This window comes from Bacidia gigantensis (assembly GCF_019456465.1).
Source record: "Bacidia gigantensis strain McMullin 20006 chromosome Unknown contig_255, whole genome shotgun sequence".
In the NCBI taxonomy this organism is placed as follows: Eukaryota; Fungi; Ascomycota; class Lecanoromycetes; order Lecanorales; family Ramalinaceae; genus Bacidia; species Bacidia gigantensis.
Genome location: NW_025408605.1, coordinates 384,963 through 403,426, shown reverse-complemented (window position 1 = coordinate 403,426; position 18,464 = coordinate 384,963). Strand labels below are relative to the sequence as shown.

Genomic DNA, 18,464 nt, shown 5'->3' with positions numbered 1-18,464 from the left:
CTGAAGACGAACTGCTCATGATATTTTGAGAATGATACCGAGCTACCGTCGTCAAATCTTGTTTACTGGGCCCGATGGAGGGGTAAGAATCGTGCACTGACAACCAACGATCGGAACAGACTTAAGGATGGCCAAAAATGGACAAATGGCGTACTTTCTCTCTGGATGGATTATGTGATTTGGCGAAACAAAAGCCAGACGTCCACCCTCGTCAAGGATAGGTTCTGGTACACTGACTTGAAGCATTATATTGATGCAAACAATCCCTAAGGTCTCTGAAAGATACGGACATCTTCGAATACCGATGGAACTCACCCAAGCCTGATGTCAATTCTGATCGAAGCCAGCGGGCGGGTCCCTAAATTTATTGGCCAATATGCGACGTTCGTTTCATCAGACTGTAACGTTTCCAACCACTCGTTCACTTACTAGAGGGATCTTCTGTACTCTGATTAGTCACCTTAGACAGGACTAGAGCTCGTCGACTTACCTTTTCCTCCAACATTGGCACGTGGGCCTGGGTTCTATTGTCGCTTGTTACGACGACGTCATCCAAGTAGAGATAATCCAGAACGTCATTGGAAAACATCCTCTTGATATCCGAAAGCGTCCAATCATGCTTCTTTCCAATGGCCGTCAACAAGTTTTTGAACTCGGCTATCTCGGTCTTATAGCTCTCATTCTTCAGCTTTTCACGCCAAGGTCTCCCGTCGACCTCAAGATTGTTCCACTCCTTCGCCCAATGTGGCCTAATGTCGAGCTTTATGCCATCATTATCTTTGTAGCTTGTCCAGTGATTGAGCACCTGCTGAGCATAAGGCTGCCAAATATCTGCAGCCGCATGAAGCGTGAGAATTTCAATTGCGCACGTTCCAAGCTTATGGCCTCGCTGTGGCGCCATGGTGACTTCACTGGAGCTCATGATGCGCATCTCGAGCGGCATGCGCATGGGACAGGTCTTGGTGTTGGCATAGCAAGTGACAATTGCATCCCACCATGCTCGTTGAACATTGGTGTAGTCGCGCTCACTGGTAGTGCCTTTCTTGGCATGAAGCTTGGGAGAAAAGATATGTTAGCTATGCGCTCACTTTGCGGCAAGTTATCTTGGAAGAACTTACAGGCAATTCAACTTCTAGGTCCCGTACCCGGATATTTTGCACTCCACGTTGGAAATGGAGAGCGTCGGGCAACAGTGCTCGAATAGGCTTCTCGGAATCTTTGCGCTCGTCTAGATTCTTCATTGCTAGCCACGCTGCTCAAGCCTCATTAGCCAGACGCATGAAAAGATATCAGCGAATCTTCAGGAATCCTTACACAAGAAAGTAGTCTGTTTCAAAGGCTGGAACTGGAGCGCATCGATTTTGGCAACAATATTTTGCGCAATGTTCATGGCGATCGTCCCGAATACTTGGAAGACGGTCTTTGTCTTACTTGGATACTCAACAACGTTCTTTGTGGAAGGATCCATTGCCCATGTGTTGACCCAAACTAAACTTGAGTACGGGAACCAAAACCACTCTGCGTAGTAGTCATTGTTCGCCCGCTTCTCAAAATTCTCCTGGGCAATTTGTCTTTCTTTCTGGGAACGTGGTTTTCGAAGCGGTCCCGGGATGTCAGAGTCCTTCATATCAGGAGGAGGCGGGACCGCGTCTATGACCTCAAGCTTTTGCGGGCGCATGACTGCTGTTGATATCGGGTCGCATTCGAATGTAATGTGGGTGATAACACCCAGGAGTCCAAAACAACCGCTAGCTGACTTCAACAGATCAGGATCTGCCATATCTACATTCCGTACTTCTCCGTTCACATCAACATACTCAATGGACCGCACGAGATCGCTCAATGTTGGATGGTTGATACCAGCGCCGTGGCTATGTGTTATCAGATTGGAAGGAACGAAGTACTTGGTGACGGATAACTTACCAAATGGTTGAATTGGAGCCGCCCATCGTAATTTCTACCTCAATGATATTCATTGGTAGCGTAACATGTCCGTCATTAATACACCATCTTCGAAACTCCTCGTTCGTTGTTGATGTGCCAACGCGGACATACTTCTTACCATCCTTTAAGGTTTGACCATGAACGTACGCAGCATTTACTTCGCTGATATTGTTGAGTTCCGTTTTCTTGGGTTGGAAAAGGCTTGACGGCAGCGATGTGAAATTCGGAAGCTTGGACGCATCTTTCTCCGTGAGCGTCGAGATCAAGACATCCCCATTATTTTTCTGGCCATTCTTATTATCTCGTCCAAAGATAGGAGACCAAGAGTGACCTTAGCGGAATGAGTTACTCAGGAGCGTTCTTAGGTGGAATAAATACTTACGGAAGCCCGATACCCGGACGCCCATTTTACTCTCAGCAGCCTCACGGACGATTGTTTGCACCTCTGCAGTGTTCTCAGGGTAATAGGTCTTTGCCGGGGTCTGCTTTACAGTTCGACCCCAATTTTGAAATTCTGTGTTCTCAAAGCCCTTCAGAGGTCATCAAGGAATTGTACTAAACATGGAGTAAGGATTATTAACCTTGATTGCCTTCTTTGGAAATTCGGTCTTCTGCATCTTCTGGGTGGAAAAGACCTCTGTATGAAGCTCATTGTTAGAAACGCCTGCAGTTGCTGCAGATGCATCTTTTGACACAATAATCTTGGCCGCATCTTCAGCTGTGGTCTGCCCAGCTACAAAGCTATTGATGGCTCTTCGCTCAGATGGTTCATATTGCTCCAAGACTTCATCGTAGACTTCATTATGCGAGGAATTGCGAAATACGCCGAGGATTCTACGCATGAACTCTTCTTCGCCGACATCGACATTCTCGTCATACCAGTCGTTGATGAGAACGTCAAGCCCCGGAAGCTCGGCTTCGTCCAAGTCGCTCGGTTCCTTTACAAGCCTGCCAATCTCTTTGATGGATTCTTCCAGAGATGGGACAGTGCTGAACAAGCTCTGGGATGTAGGTGTGCTAGCCATGCTGACGAATGACCTCAATTTCAAGGGGAACGTCGATTAAAAGGATGTTCCTTACTTGCAAGATGCTCGACTTGGGTTCAAGGGGGTTCTTATCTTATATGTTGCCTTGCATCGATTACCCGTAACCGTAGCCTGCTCGTAGAAGCAGCTTCTCCGCCTGATTTTCCATATGCAAGGCGATTCCCAGAATGGGGGAGAGAATTGTCTAGCTCAGCGCAAGGGCACTGGCTGGAATAGCACACAGTCTAATCTTTGCAACCCAAGACCGTTGTGTTCGCCTACCTTCAGAAGAAAGATCCACCACATTCGCTGCTGCAACTGCGATAAGCCCAGTCTCAGCCAGCCACGAGAAAGCCACAATCCTTTCTCATGTGTATCTTTGACCAATCAAGAAGGCCTCAATGGCGGGAGTAGCTAAGGAATAGCAAACTGGCAAACAGAAGCCCGCTAAGTTTTTTAAGAAGTCAGTCCTAAAGCGTTCACGAATAGATTGTTGGGGTAAATCAATTCCAAAATCGTTGCCTCTACAGAGTCTAGCCCCATCAATTGTGGCTTGTGGCTTGCGGAACGCCAGCTCAATAAATCTGGATTCGTTGGCTCTAAGAAGTCTGGACCCGCCAGCTATGGCCTGTGGCTGGCTGAACGCCAGCTCAATAAATGCGGGCCAACTGTTGTTAGGATTGATCGAGGTAAATATCCTTGAATCAAGCAATTTCAGGTTAGGTTGTTGGACAAGCGGTTGGCCGGGCCGCCCTGGAACCTTCCCCGGTGCGTCAGTTTTGGCAGCCCAACGCCTCGACTTCTGAAGGCCATCATCAAGCCTTGCTCGAACGCACTAAACGAAAGAGCGGACATTAGCTGCAGTGATCTTCCAATAATACTCTTCTAGCTTGCTTCACTGGATTCTCATACTCATGGACAATGTCTTGGTCGGATTTTGGCTAGTACCCAACAAGACAATCAGTCAGTGATCTTTGAACCCGAAAAATTGGTGCTTACAGAGTCTAGAACTTCCAGATCAAGAGAGGGATCGATCCAGTATCAGCTGATATGCTGTCCTAGGCTAGCTGAACCTTTCTCGATAAAGGTTAGGACTTAGATGATATTATTACGGTTATCGTGTGATTGAATAAGAGCAGTACGGGGAGAGGTCTACATAGCACTCGTCGGATTTAATCTATCCCATGATATCTACTCTTCATCTGAATACCAACATCTCAAGCTCTATCGTTCTACCATGGCTTCCAACATCTTGAATTCTGCAGAAAGCGTCGAAGTCGTGAAGTCGCTCCAATCCAGCGATGATCCCAATGCGAAAATACCAATGAGCTTTGAAATGTCAATCAGCAACGGGTGGGCTGATATAAAATTGGTCGGAGGCTCGCTCTCAAACACTGTCACCGGCTCCTTTGCCGCCCCTGGGATTCCTGGGATGGGGATCCAGTTCTCTAAAGACCAGTATGTATCACAGATCCAACACGAATACAAAACCCTCGAGTTAATCACGAGACCTATGCAGGGGAAGATTATCAGTGTCTTCCGAAGACCAAAGCAAACTACATGGGACCGTGGCAATTGGGATACTCAACATGGATTCTATCATGTCTGAGAAAGGCGTGGGTTTCACATCTTCTTATTTGCTTCCACAATCTTCAACTCCAATTTTGTAATAGGCATACGAAAGCTGAGCCTAATTATGAACAGAGAATATCCATTCAATTCCTGGATAAGAAAGGCTTGTTTGGCTTTTTCGAAACCCCTCTTGGGAAAGATGCCACGCTGCTAGAGACACCCGATTTTCAGTTCTCTGGCTATACATTTTGGCCCGAGAAGTGACCTTTTACTACATCAAGTATCGGCATTATGCGCTGTCAGATGAGACAAATGACCGACAATGAGGACAACTTGAGATGAAAGGGCAGGAGTCGCAGAAACGAAGTCGTAACTAGCTTGTCATTATGTTTTCTATAATAGTCAAGGTTTTTCGTTGTCTACGATGTTCACGTGACTTTCTCCCAGGTTCTTATCATTTCATCACGTTCGACCCATTCCAATCGTAATAGAGTCTTGGGATAAAACTGGTCAAGCTCAACTTTTGCCCATTTAGGAGCAGCGATTTCCAAGCTTGTTATCGAGCTGGGTACATCATACTGTGTAATAATAGCTCAATGGAGTATGACCCCTAGCACTCTGAATGTCATGCGATTGTGAACATTGTAAAGAGTCAACAGGATGTTGGAAAGAACGAGGGGTATCTAGATTACTGAGATAAGAGGTGGAAGACGCGAGGACAAGGCTGAAGGGTTTCCATTAAACATGAAAGTCTTTAGTAGCCAACACCATTATAAGACCGCGAAATATGACTCGTGTCGAGACGTTACCTTACCCCTCAGGGAACTTCTCATTTCGACCTTTCCTCCTGTCCGTCAAAACTTCTCAAACGACTTCTCCAAGAGCGTCATCTTCTAGTTTAACGCCCCATCGATCTTGTTCTCGACATCCATAGCACAGCGTGTCATATTTATCGTATGTTGATACCTATCAAGAGGACGAGGCACTTGAAGACATTTTTGAGATCATAGACTCTCTTCAGATCTTCTAACAGTGCGCTCGAATTGTAGTTCATGTCAATAACGTGCTGCATCGACGCAACAAATGCGCTAATTCTTGCACGTAGTACCCAAAAATGCTCAAATGAGGCACGTGTAGCTTTCAGATCATCTGGATTCTCTTACGAGGACCGAAAAGCCTCGAGCGTAGAACAACCACACCTATGAGGGGAGTAAATGAACATACTCCCCTGATAGACTTGTCTGATATCGATTTGAATAATTCATGTAGGTAGAATGCTCAAGACGCACCTACCAGCGGCTACCAGCATTGTGATTATTCTCTTTTCTTGGTACGAGCCTACCAGTCGTTGCCACCTAGACACAGCTAATATTAAAAGTAGTTGTTACTCTAAGCAGCTAGTATGGATTTTTGGATGACTGCGAGTAGAAGGGTGTTCTTCTTGAAGTACTAGAGCCATTGTAATCCCTGCTCCCAGGTGATATTCACTTTTCAAACCAAGAAATGCAACTAATTTTGAATTTTGAATCAATCATAAGATAGAAACATTACCTGGAGTATCAATTGTTAAAAGTATGTACAGGAAGTTGTGCCAATATGTTACCTCCATTAAACGATGCCTAGCTATCACGCAATGGTCATCACTCTCGTTTCCTGAAGCCACAAAATGCCATTAAGTGCTTGCATTACTCATTATTTTTTATTCCTCATTGCTCATTTCGGCTTCAAAGCCATCAAATTAATGCTCATTATGTCATTCACAACAGGGCGAGCCCTACTAGTGCACCAACAGCCCAAGTAAGGTGCTTGTCCCATCTCAGTGAAGCTGCTGCTCCTGTGAATGGAGAAGGTGAAGGTGGAAGTGCGGTGCCGGTAGCTGGGATGTTCACTTGGCCATCGCTTCTCTGTGACGCAACACCTGTAGGAATAATAGGCTGCCCTTCAGACTTCTCTATTGCCGCTGGAGATGATGGTGTTCCGGTCGTTTGCTCTGTCTCGGTTACTGTTGCGATTTCTTGTTGTGATTTAGTCACCGTGGCCGTTGAGGGGGCAAGTGTTGCGGTCGTAGTGAGTACAGCTTCTTGGGTCGTAGTAACGGTCTGGCTGATGGTTACCAGAAGGGTCTGAACCTCCTTCAAGGTCGTTGCAACGGTCGTAGTCGACGGGGCTAGCGTTTCCGTCTTTGTCTCGACTTCTTCTTGCGTTGAAGTGATTGTCTGAGTGTTTGTTTTAACCTCTTTCAACGTAGCGGTTACGGTAGTCGTCTGGGGAGCCCCAGTGACCGTCTCTGTCTCCGTCTCCTCTTTTACCAGAGTAGACGTCGCAGTGACTGATTGAATCTGTTCTTGAGTAGTCGTTACGGTTGTCGTAGACGGAGCCTGTGTAACTGTAGCTGTCTGGATCTCAGTCGTTGTTTTGACTTTCTTCTCAGTTATCGTAGCAGTCTGCACTTCCTGTTGAGTCTCTGTCTTCGTCAATGTAGAAGGCGCTTGGGTTACGGTAGTCGTGAGCTCTTGTTCCTGGGTCTTGGTTGTTGTGACAGTAGATGGAGCTTGGGTGACTGTGCTTGTCTGGACTTCCTTCTGGGTTGAAGTTGACGTAAGAGTGAGAACCTCCTTGATCGTTGACGTCAGAAGAACGGTAGAAGGTGCTTGGGTGACAGTGCTGGTTAGGATTTCTGATTGCGTTTTAGTGGTAATGACAGTCGTTGGCGCCTGTGTAACAGTGCTTGTCTCAGTCTGCTCCTGAGTCGTAGTCACCGTTGAGGGAGCCTGTGTCTGGGTAACGGTGAGGACCTCTGATTGGACTTTGGTAGCAGTGATAGTCGTTGGCGCCTGTGTAACAGTGCTCGTCTCAGTCTGCTGCTTAACGGTCGTAACTGTTTGAGTCTGCTCCTGGGTAGTAGTCACCGTTGAGGGAGCCTGTGTCTGGGTAACGGTGAGGACCTCTGATTGGACTTTGGTAGCAGTAATAGTTGTTGGCGCCTGCGTAATTGTCGCCGTCTTTGTCTCTTTCTCTGTCGTCGTAACGGTGGTGGGCGGAAGCGAGACTGTAGATGTTTTTGTCTCCTCTTCTGTTGTCGTAACGGTGGTAGCTGGCAAAGTGACTGTAGCCGTCTTTGTTTCTTTCTCCATGGTAGTAAGGGTAAGATTCTGGGCGAGAGTCTTTGTAATTGTCGTTGGGGCTTGAGTAACTGTTTGCGTCTCTGATTGTGTCTTCGTGACAGTAGCTGGAGCTTGGGTGACTGTTTGCGTCTCCTCCTGGACTGTCGTTGTCGTCAGTGTCTCTGACTGTGTCTTCGTGACAGTAGCTGGCGCTTGGGTGACAGTCAAAGTCTGATTTTCCTTCTTCGTGGTTGAGAACGTAATCGTCTGCGTCTCCTTCTGCACGGTTGTGACGACGGCGGTCTGAGTTTCTTCTTCCTTACTTGTGACAGTAGCTGTGACGGTCTGAGTTTGAGTCTGGTTGTTGTACTTCACGGTGGTGACGGTCTGGTAATCCGTCTTAGTCTGGGTTTCCTCCTGCTTGTTGGTAAGTGTGACGGTCTGGAAATCTGTTTGCGTGACAGTATCGGTCTGCGCCGGCGGACATGTCGATGGTTGCGCAGGAGTCGTGCTATTGTTCCAAGCGAGAGTGGCTGAACTCCATGAAATGACGAGAAGGGCTTGAACGAAAAGTGAAGTAATTGAAGGCATGACAGCAAGCTTGAACGACTGAAGGATTTCTTGAGTGAGGGAGAAGAACACAATTGACAAACGAAAGACAGCAGGTATTGAATCGCAAGAGATCCTCCCTGAAGCTTGTGAGCAATGGGAGCTTCGCCATCTTTATGTAGATGACCAACCCGAGCCGAACTCTGTGCATCAGCAGGGCCGAAAGCTATAGCTAGTTACCCCATCCATCGCGGCTCCACATCTGAGCTTGCAAGTCGCCATGCAGTAAGCAAGCAACCAAACTCTAGCTGCATAGTAGAGCTCCTTCGATTGGTTCGGTCTGCATGAGAGGGATGTTGGTTAGGTTTGCTGGGGTCAGCGGAAGGTCTCGTCACCAGCCCCACGAGCATATCTTGCATGGGAGATCATGCATACACGAGGTGCGGGGAAATAGTGTGCAATACTCCGTCCGATCAGCATTTTATACTGAATGATGAGCATGGGAAGGATCAAAAGAAACATGGTCTCTCGCAGGGAGCATACAACAAGGGAGGTCTACGAGGAGCCAGCCTGTCTGCTCCTATGATAGTTGATCACATCATCGCCGTCACACAGCTTCTTGCCAGCAGGGTTGTCATCTTGCTTCTTGGTTGGTGAAGAGGATGGTCGGGCAGAAACGAGAGGTGGTCGATATGTCGACGTGCATGACCAAGAAACTTTACCCGTACGAGGTTCTGAACCTTGATTTGCACCAATCCGAAGTGCATCCAGTCTTGGCAGCTTGACCTGTTTGGGTCTAGCTGGAAGGGCGGCGTGGCTGGCCAGGCACGTCATGCACTTATTTTCTCCACCACCGCAAAGATTGACAGGAACCAGTTCACCAGACTAAGGAATTCCTGCAACGGCGCGCCAACTCTTGCTCATAAGGCGGAATCGTAAATACGAGGTAACAGTGCAGCTTCCTCGGACGGTCCCATCCTACCAGCCACCCGGCCCAGCCTTCCCCCAATCCCCCGCAAAACAAACCATCGCTGGGCTGGATTACGTGCTTCCAGGCAACGTCCAAGAAAGTTTCTTCACATCGGAAGCACTCGGATGAGCTTCACGGCAATGTAATCCTGCGTGAGAAATAGTCATCGCTGTTCTAGCCCCGTCAATCATGATCTGGTGTAACCAGCCTTCGGTACCATTCCAAGCCGATGGTGGAGCTCAAGGCAAGGACTCTGCGGGTACTAGCATTCTATCAGGCTGTCCAGAGTACTATCTCGTCGCTTGTATACTCTGAGCAAAGCAAGCCACTCTCCTTCGAACAGAAGGTGAGCTACGGTGTAGACTTTGCACAATCGGGCGAGTTCGGACGCCCCGGTTCTGTGCCTACTTGCATAGACGCTTTCGTGGTGGTTTGGGTGGCGAGAACAAGCGAGCATCTCTATGGCCTTGGATTAGGTAGATCGCGTATCCAAGACGTCTCCAATCTGTGGCAGGGAAGGTCAAGATTCCAATTGTCCGGCAGCGATTTCCAGCAAAAATTAAGGTAAGCACTAGATATATCTTGGCAATATGCACGTCTCCGGCTCCATGTGGTCTACATTAGGTAAGGTCAATGTATCGATCCGTCCTGCATAAACCACTCATTGCTCCACATTACCCACCTCCTGCTCGACCAGATTGGGCAAATTTACCACAAACAGCAATAATGTTCTTGGCGGGCGGATAAAGCTGGATGCGAGTTGAAGCGACAAGTTTGCTACCCGGCTTTCCGTCTGTGTCCTATCGGCGAGCGGGCTTTCAATGGAGATCGCAAGTCCATGGACATCGTAAATCTGATCAAGCAAAAGAGACAGGGATTCTGGTAGAGAGAAACGCCGGTAGCAAGAATCTTGGTGCAGCCGAGGCCTTTACCACGGCCTACCACCTCTTGTTGGAGCGAAAAAGGTAGAGCTCGTTCGTATTCTAAGGGTATCATATCACTCGTTGCATCATGCTATACATATATACCCATCACCCAAAGCGTACACCCTGACTCATGTCCCACGGTCCAGGCCTTCCCTTCGTCTGTGGATACGCAGGATTGTGTAAATTTCCACCCTGCGCCTGACCGAACTTAATTCCCATCTCCGGATTCCACATTCCCGCCGTCGCCACAGCTGGAGGAGCAGCCGGTGGAGGCTGAACATTCGCTCTTTGCGGTAGCGGCGCCGCCAGAGGCTCCGACGGCGTAGGCGGCGCTTTGGATGAGTATTGCGTCCTCAGGGCGTCTCTCTGTTTTTGCTCATTCAGCGCATTCGTTTGATCAAGGTTGAGCGCCGACATAGCATTCTCAAGCTCGCCTTCAAGCTGATTGGCATCTACTCGGCGCTGGTAGGCAAATTTCTTGCTGTCGTCGCGGAAGCGGGTCACGATTTTAGCGAGATCGTTGTAGAACTTGCGGCCAGTATCCATGTTCGCAATGATCTCCTTGTATTTGACATATGCGTTCTCAAGCTGTTGAAGGGCTTTCTCTCTCTCCCGAGTCGAAGTGTCACCTTTCCTTGCATTGGCGAAAGCGGAGTTTGCTTCCTTGATTTTGGTCATAAGCCGTTTTTGAGTAGACGCTTCAGTTTTGATACGTTCCTGGTCTTCGTCGTATTGGTCAAGACGCTCCTGGAAAAGATCTTCAAAATTCGCCGGCTCGATTTTCTGCATCGGGAACTCTCGTTCAAGTCGAGCAGTCTCAAGGAGCAGATCGTTGTTGATATCGTCATATTTGGCCTTTTCTTTTATCTTTGCTACAGATTTCTTTCGTCGACTTTCGATGTGACTGACTTCATTGAGCATTTCCCTTAGCATTATTGTGGCGTGTTCGACTTCGGGTGGTCTTGTTGTTCTGCGGCTACTTGGTACAAATTCTTCAATATCATGAGTTGTGCCTTCCATTACCTGGACGACCTTTTCACAATCCTTCAGCTTTGCTCCAATAAGCTCGTCACTGCTCGCTGCCGAAGCCAAGAACCCCTTAAGCTCATCCAGTTGCGAGTAAAGTTTTTGGGCAGCCTGCTTGGATGGGTGCCTGGTCCAACGCTGTGTACCATATTTGCTCTTTGCTCGCTCATCTTCGTCTGCTTCAAATGTTAAAGCATTCACACCTTCCTGGTAAATGGTCAAATCACTTTCTTTCAACCTAGCAATGTCTCGAAGTGATTTTCTTATCTTATGTAAACCTCCTTGTTGCCTGATCTCTTCGGCGTGTGAGGTTAGCGATGGTGGCAATCCAAGGGGTCTTTCCAGCGCTTGAAGAGATCCTGGGAGGTTCAATGAAGCTAGCAAATCTCGGAGTTGATTCGTCAAGCTCTCAAGCTCGTCGACGATCGAGTTATTGACCATTCGATTTTTCCTCTCTTCGTAGAGACTTGCTGCGACATGTACTGCGTAGGGTACTAGTCTGGTGAATAACGGCTGGCCATCCTTGCCAAGCGTAGAAGCAGGATTCGACACTTCTTCTGGAATTCTCGCCGTCGCCATTCCTGCCCGTCCGAGAGTCTTGAGTTCAGACTTCGGCGGGACAGGCATCAGGTATATCACGTCGTTGTCCTTTTCCGCTCGTTTGAGATCGTCTGACACCTTCGCTTTCAGCCCGTTGACGTCTCCAAGAACCATCTTGTTGATCCAGCGAGCTTCCTTAAGTGCTTCGTTTGCGCAAACAAGGCTGTCCCGAAGTCTAGCCACTTCTTCACCATAATTCTGTTTCTCTAAACATTCTCTGGATGCCCTATATTGCGCCGCAGCGGCGAAATGATGATGCTTCGCGGTCATGTGGTGTATCCACTCAGTGCTGATGATATCAGATTTCGTCCCGTACTCTGCTGCTTGATCGTAAAAGTCGGATACTTTTGCTGCAAGCTTTGCTATTGTACCGTCAGACATCCCATCCTTCACGGCCTTAGACCAAAAACACTCTTGGCCCTGGGCCAGGAACAGCTGCTGTATACTCTCCATTGTCATGATGTCCATGTCCTCTGGAGGTTCTCCGCGCATATCTGGTATGACATTCTCCTTGATATATGATATCACACCAGCTGCCTGGCAAAAGTAATTGCATGCTGACTTGAGTCCGTCGCTAGTAGTCCAATTCAAGGATACTGCCAGCTGGGTGTAGAGGGCGGAGAGGTTACCTAGCACGTTGGCAAGCTCGAATCTTAGGTTGTTTTGAGACACAGGTCTCTGTGTGTTGAAGCCTAGCGCAGGATACCACGTGAAATCAACCCCAATGTCGATGGGGAACTTTCCGCCCATCATGACTAATTGCGCCGCGTAGGCAGTAAGCTTTCGTATGCCGGAGACATGTGCTTCTAGAGAATTCACAGCTTCCAATCTGAGCTTGTCTATGTCTTCCATGTCTTGGCGAAACATTCCTGGGTGCTGGTCATATTTGCTGGAGATGTATTGTCCAATGGCGGGAGAAATCTTTGTTGAGTGGGACCGTCGGAAGGGGAGGAAGAGAATATTGCTGCACATATGTTAGTGAGACAAAGAGCGTTAAGATGTTTACTTACGAAGCCATGGTTGGCCGTTGCAGAGGCATTTGTTTGCAAGACCTTTGGTGGGAGGAACCTTTTGCGGAGCTCAGCGGGGCGTGGCGGGCTCAAACGACCGACGTCAGCCTTGCTGAACCTTCATTCCTACAACGACGTAGGCTGCTCCTAAAGACAGCCGTGTACCAGGAGTTCTTTCTCTAGACGTGATTCGAGATCCTCTTCATTGTTGGCTCTAGAGTGTGCACTTGTATCTCGCTTCTTTGAGGAGAATAGGCGATGAATAAATGGGAGACAAGTGCTTGCGCGTGGATCATGTTTTGTTCTGTCGCTCCGCATTGCTTTTATGAATGTCTGTAAGGACTTCGAAAGTGCCATGTTTTTGACTCGATCTTGATGCGCTGAGGGTTCCTCAGAGTATTTTGCGAAGCTGTCCGCTTTATAGATTCATCCATCGTGGTGTTGGGATACTTGTGGCTGCTGCCCGTCCTTCTGAGACTGAGACATCTCGTTGTCGCAAGAAGCACGATTTAGCGATTGCAAGCGCAAAGCCTTGGAGTTTTGGGAATCAACCACACTACCATACGAAAGGTCTCCTCTATAAGCGCATGCATGTTGGTATTATTTTTGGCTGACCCATCCATACACGCCGGCACGGAGCTGGCGTTGTCCTTGAGAAGGCTAGAATCGGAATGTCCAGCTGTTTAATTGCAAACTCAATGATCTCAATTCCCGGGGACCAAAGAATTCGAGTCAGGAGTAGTTAGAACTACGGACTCTGCTATGAGCATGCATGCATTGTATTTACTGCATGTTGAATGAGCCAAGTGACGTCCATCACTAGGAGGAGAAAAGGGGCTTCCAAACAAGTCAGAGACAAATGAAAATGATGAAAATCCTTTGTAAACAAGGATATCACACCCACGTTGTCCATGAACTCATCCGTACCTCTGTGAATCTTGCATCAAACCCAAGTATAGGAGTATCTCAGGAGCCCTGAAAGAGCCCCAAAAGCTCAGCCTTGGTACCTCTAGGGACCCGCCGGCCCCTAACGCTTAGGGGACTGTAAGCCCCGAACGCTGTTGTTTACTCCACCAACACCATATCGGAATCCGATCATGTAAATCATCTCATTTGAGCAAACAAAAGCCGCTTCTAATCAGACAAGCCTTTCTTAAACTTCATTCTACGTCTTCTCTCAACTCCAAGTAACAAGTCAAACTCCACCTCGCCCCCATTACTCGCGTCTCACCAGCATGCCCCCCTACTTCCCCCACGCTCCCTATGCAGAAGACCAGCCCCTCGCAAAGACGCTCCTCGCAGTGCACGTCCTCCACCGCGGCTTCCAAGTCGGCGCCTTCTTCGGTCCACCCATAAACCTACTCTCACGCTTCTACCTCTCGCGCAGACGCCCCGCCGTCCTCGCGAACTTCCCTCTTCTCCAATCGCTTGTGCGTACGACGGGCGTATCAGCTACAGCAGGAACGGGGCTACTAGCAATTGGGTTGGTGGCCAGAATGTGGGGCCGGGAGGAGATTGAATGGAAGGATCGGAGTTGGCGGTTACTGGAGAACAAGGGGCAGCAGGAGGTGGATAATTGGAGCATGATCGGTGCGGCAGCAGGAGTTGCAGGGCTTGGTTTAGCGAGAATTGGAGGAGCATCTGGGTTGCGAGGGTGGAAGATCTGGGTGGGAGCTGGGGCGGTGGGAAATGCGGTCGGTGCGGTTAGCTATATAGGATATAGGCATGGATTAAAGGGTGGCGTATGGGAAGAGGGGGAGATGGTTGCTTGAAGCAAGCAGAATTGGGAATTGAGTCTAGTGTTTGGACTGGGCTATAAGCTGCTCTAGCTGCTGTGTCCATCGTGCAGAGAAAACATCAGTGGTGAAGCGCTTGCTGGATGAGCGGGCACGCTTGCGCATTGCTTGCGTTGATTCTGGGGAGAGGGTCAAGGCTTCGACAAAACGTGATGCGTATTCAGTGGCTGTGGAGGCGTGATATCCTAGAGTGATATGCCAATCAGTGGGACATTTGTCAAATGGTTGGGAATAGGTGTCGATAAGGGATAAGAACACGTACCTGTCGGTCCACCGTCAAGATCGACAACGATGTCCTCCTTAGGGCCACCACTATCATTAACGACCGATATCAACCCAGCCGCTTGGTATTCGACGACACCAATACCAAAGTGCTCACACCACATCCCATTGACACCGACCCAACTCCTCTTCAGCCATTCCAGGATCTCACCCCAATCAGTGTTGATCCTGAACTCAATTTGATTTTCCAACTTGAGTTCTTTGGCAAGCAGTCGGAGTTTGTAGACCAGAGTCTCATCCTCGCTATCTCGCACCGAACCAACCAGAATAAGGCGTGCGTCCTTCAAGCCACTATCAGTTCCGCGTGTCATTTGAGCAAATGACTCGATGAGAAGCTCGTGATTCTTCTCGGGGCGGAATTGAGCAATACAGAGCAATAACTTTTCTCTTGGCAGGGCGTGCTGCCCTTCAAGGGGTGTCTGATCAATGATTTCCTCGACAGAGCACGGAGGATACACTACTTGTGCTGGTGGCTTTCTGCCCTGAGCTCGACCAGGGCCCCATATGCGTTGCATATGATTCTGGGTCCAGGTGGAATTTGTCATGACAATGTCGATAGATGTTCCGGTCCATTTGTATAGACGCAACAGACAATGCCAGTACACCTTCTTGCCAAGGCCTCTTAATCCTTTGCCTTTGCCAGCATTGACCCCTTTGCCACCGCCTGAAGCCAAAGAATCTACCATGTGAGTACCGATGAATGGGTAATGTACGTACGACCCTATCGAGATTTCTGGAAACAGAAATTTGCAAAACCATGTGCTGAATGAGTATCCCATGGTGTCAATGAAAATATCTGGTTTGAGAAGCGAGAGTGCTTCATAAGCTACATTGATGGACCCGAGGCTTTGAAGAAGCAGCGTAAAGCGAGGGTAAGAGCCAGCCACAACCCACGCGCGGCTATTGAGATAAAGAAATGAGATAGTGGGAGAATACAAATCTATGTCAAACCGGGTCTGGAACAAAGCATCAATAACAGCGAGAGTTTTTGGGCAATGATTTTACCTTGACTCGCTTGAGTATTTGAGTTTTGTCGGACTGATGATCGCCTGTGTAGACGACACAAATCGCTTTCGGCCAACGATTCTGCGTGGCTTGGATTGCCGCCCATAGTACTCTCTCACCACCTCCTCCAGCATTCCTAAAAAAAAGATTAGCAATTATGCCGACTTGTGGTCGAATCCCACGAACGCGAAAGGATGGAAAAATCCGATAAAGCCATCATAGCCTTCTTTCGATAGTGGAGCGACCTCTCCTGATTTTTCCGAGTCGTTTGAAACCCGTTCCCAGTCCCCATTAGAAGAATTTGGTGACCGAGTGGCCTGGCCGTCGAGGGATGCCAGCTCTCGAGTGACAGATGCTCGTATTGAAGTACGACGTGCGGAAGACTCATGATTTATCGTGTGACGAAGGAGAGAAGTGATGGACCAGCTAAGTACAAAAAGGGCTGCATTATAGGCCACAATCAAAGTGACAGGTACCTTGTACCAAGTTGTATGCTTGTTCGGTATGATGTAGGCCGGTAACAGAGCCACTGCGCCAATACATGCATCACGTAAACTCATCTTGGTAATCTTCTTGCAATTATACCATCTGGATGTTAAGTGAAAAGGGCTGGACCGTGCCTGGTACGCAAATAGACACCTAGAATTTTGGGACCGGCAGTAGCGCTCACGGGAACGGGCCGACTGACAGCCGTCCACTAGAATGTGCCTGGCCTGCTGTCAAAACTTTGCTACTTCATTGTATTTGAACACAATTCCCGCAAAGGTCTGAAAACACCATCCTTGCTGGCAAACATAGTGTCGACAGAGAGTCAAAATTGTCTTCGCATCAGATGGAAACTCGCGTATACAGACAGAGAGAAGCCTTCTCTCATGGGATATTACAAAATTCAAGGACACATACCTTGCCACTTGATTTTGGCATGCTCGGCAAATATTACGAAAGGTGTTCAAGAGTCGGTTTGATGATCCAAAGGAAAAATTGGAAGTCGTCACCAATGGAGAAGGATGTAGCAACTTTGTAGGTGGATCCCCTCGATAAATACTCGAGACGCTATCAGGCGCTCCCGCCTTCTTGAGACGAACCATTTGAAACCAAGGATGGCTGGACCTCGGAAGGGAGATTGCAATTGGATGGATAGTATATCGGCAAACGATGTCATGAGACTTATCGCAAGTACGCGAAAGGCTCTGGAAATGATGCTTGTGGATGAACAAGTCATACATTTGTCACCGTACCGTTTTATTGCAATTAATCAACTTTGTAAAAATACCGTGATGAAGCTTTTGTTTGGCTTTTTTTGTATACCAATCAAAAACAGAGGCGCGTTTAATGACGAGATATGTGTAATGCTCATGAAGTATATCACTTACGTTCCAATTCAGTCTTTACAAAATATCATCATTCAAGCCTCAGCTTTTCCTCGAGAAAGAATAGCAAACCCCGAACATAAAGTAACCAGCTTGGGTGTTGAAAACTTGGCTTGACTTAGGTCACGAACAGCGAGCCGCTATTTTGCAACAGAGCAGCCCTCGCACCACCTTAAGTACTCTGATGGTGTTCATATGTCTGCTTAGCTTCTTGTCGTTGTTGTTGTGGGAATGGTTGTGTCATTTCAGACCCGAAGACCCAATATAGGGAGGGACAACGCAATAACAATACCAGAACAGGCTTCTCTCCATTAAGGGCAACGATGACACGAAAGCGGCATTGAGAATCATGATAAGATCGCAGTTTGTACGTCAATCTGCTTTTAGCTCTATTCGTACACATGTCCTCGTCCGAGTCCACGATACCCACATACATCACCTCCTCTTGTATTATTCTATTGACTAAGATTCCAGACCCCATCATTCCTTATAATCCGGCAAAGTAGGCCCGCTCAACGCGCCAACCTGCTCATTCCCATCTGCCGGCGCACCATTCCCCACTGGCCTTGCAACACCCGTCGGAGACGCCCTGCCGGGAGGTTTAGGTGGAGGTGGCCGTATCACCCCCATTCCTCCGGCCTCCCTCTTATAATTCGGCGTCGTAGGTCCACTAAGTGCACCAACTTGCTGATTCACGCTCTCCTGACCCGCAACGTCTTCCCCATCCTGCAAGATATTCCGAGAATTACCCACCTTAACACCGAGATTTTGTGTTCCGAGTAGAGGGTTCTGGCCTCCTAACGCCGATTGATGGCAGGCAGTCATTATGTCATCCAATTCTTTCGCAAGTTCTTGAGTTGTAGTACTGCCGGAAGCGGTAGGATCGTCCGCAAAGATATATATTGCGCAGGCGGATTCCGGAGCGTTGTTGATGCGGAGAGGGAGATTGCTGGGGCTGATGTCGATGTTCTTAGGATGCGTGCGGAGCCATTGAATCTCGCGCTGACAGTCGCTTTCAGGGAGGGGAAAGTATGTAAGTCCTTCCTGGGTTTTCACACACTCTTGCTTGATGGTGGAAAGGGTCGTCGAGTTGAGGGAAGGAGAGGGTGCTGCAGGCTGGGGCAAGGTGCGGGCAGGAAGGGGCAGGAGGAAAGACAAGAGAAGCGGGATCGTAAGTCCAGACATTGCTTATCTTTCCCTCTAAGGTGACTGCGTCTGTAATTTGGAGGCAAAAAGGCTTTAGTACAATGGAGAGTGACATTTCGTGAGGGCATGATGAAAGATT

General features: G+C 48.4%; 7 protein-coding genes across 7 annotated transcripts; 2 read left to right on the top strand and 5 right to left on the bottom strand.

Moving 5' to 3' along the window:
- Positions 1 to 393: 393 nt before the first annotated feature.
- KY384_006862 (uncharacterized protein) lies at positions 394 to 2,969 on the bottom strand (the record flags this gene model as incomplete). The annotated part of the gene is made up of 7 exons (XM_044815355.1): positions 394 to 441; positions 491 to 1,054; positions 1,119 to 1,252; positions 1,315 to 1,871; positions 1,924 to 2,275; positions 2,327 to 2,474; positions 2,526 to 2,969. The coding sequence occupies 7 exons, from the start codon at positions 2,967 to 2,969 to the stop codon at positions 394 to 396; spliced, it is 2,247 nt and encodes a 748-aa protein (XP_044667229.1).
- Positions 2,970 to 4,206: 1,237 nt separating this feature from the next.
- Positions 4,207 to 4,578, top strand: KY384_006861 (uncharacterized protein; the record flags this gene model as incomplete). The annotated part of the gene is made up of 1 exon (XM_044815354.1): positions 4,207 to 4,578. The coding sequence occupies one exon, from the start codon at positions 4,207 to 4,209 to the stop codon at positions 4,576 to 4,578; it is 372 nt and encodes a 123-aa protein (XP_044667228.1).
- A 1,720-nt stretch (positions 4,579 to 6,298) lies between these two features.
- Positions 6,299 to 9,028, bottom strand: KY384_006860 (uncharacterized protein; the record flags this gene model as incomplete). Its single annotated transcript, XM_044815353.1, has 2 exons — positions 6,299 to 8,156; positions 8,754 to 9,028. The coding sequence occupies 2 exons, from the start codon at positions 9,026 to 9,028 to the stop codon at positions 6,299 to 6,301; spliced, it is 2,133 nt and encodes a 710-aa protein (XP_044667227.1).
- A 1,167-nt stretch (positions 9,029 to 10,195) lies between these two features.
- On the bottom strand, positions 10,196 to 12,734 carry KY384_006859 (uncharacterized protein; the record flags this gene model as incomplete). The annotated part of the gene is made up of 2 exons (XM_044815352.1): positions 10,196 to 12,680; positions 12,727 to 12,734. 2 exons carry the CDS (start codon positions 12,732 to 12,734, stop codon positions 10,196 to 10,198), a joined length of 2,493 nt encoding a protein of 830 aa, XP_044667226.1.
- Positions 12,735 to 13,961: 1,227 nt separating this feature from the next.
- KY384_006858 (uncharacterized protein) lies at positions 13,962 to 14,498 on the top strand (the record flags this gene model as incomplete). Its single annotated transcript, XM_044815351.1, has 2 exons — positions 13,962 to 14,160; positions 14,188 to 14,498. The coding sequence occupies 2 exons, from the start codon at positions 13,962 to 13,964 to the stop codon at positions 14,496 to 14,498; spliced, it is 510 nt and encodes a 169-aa protein (XP_044667225.1).
- A 24-nt stretch (positions 14,499 to 14,522) lies between these two features.
- On the bottom strand, positions 14,523 to 16,369 carry KY384_006857 (uncharacterized protein; the record flags this gene model as incomplete). Its single annotated transcript, XM_044815350.1, has 4 exons — positions 14,523 to 14,707; positions 14,785 to 15,760; positions 15,810 to 15,945; positions 15,975 to 16,369. 4 exons carry the CDS (start codon positions 16,367 to 16,369, stop codon positions 14,523 to 14,525), a joined length of 1,692 nt encoding a protein of 563 aa, XP_044667224.1.
- Positions 16,370 to 17,659: 1,290 nt separating this feature from the next.
- Positions 17,660 to 18,364, bottom strand: KY384_006856 (uncharacterized protein; the record flags this gene model as incomplete). The annotated part of the gene is made up of 1 exon (XM_044815349.1): positions 17,660 to 18,364. One exon carries the CDS (start codon positions 18,362 to 18,364, stop codon positions 17,660 to 17,662), a length of 705 nt encoding a protein of 234 aa, XP_044667223.1.
- Positions 18,365 to 18,464: the final 100 nt, after the last annotated feature.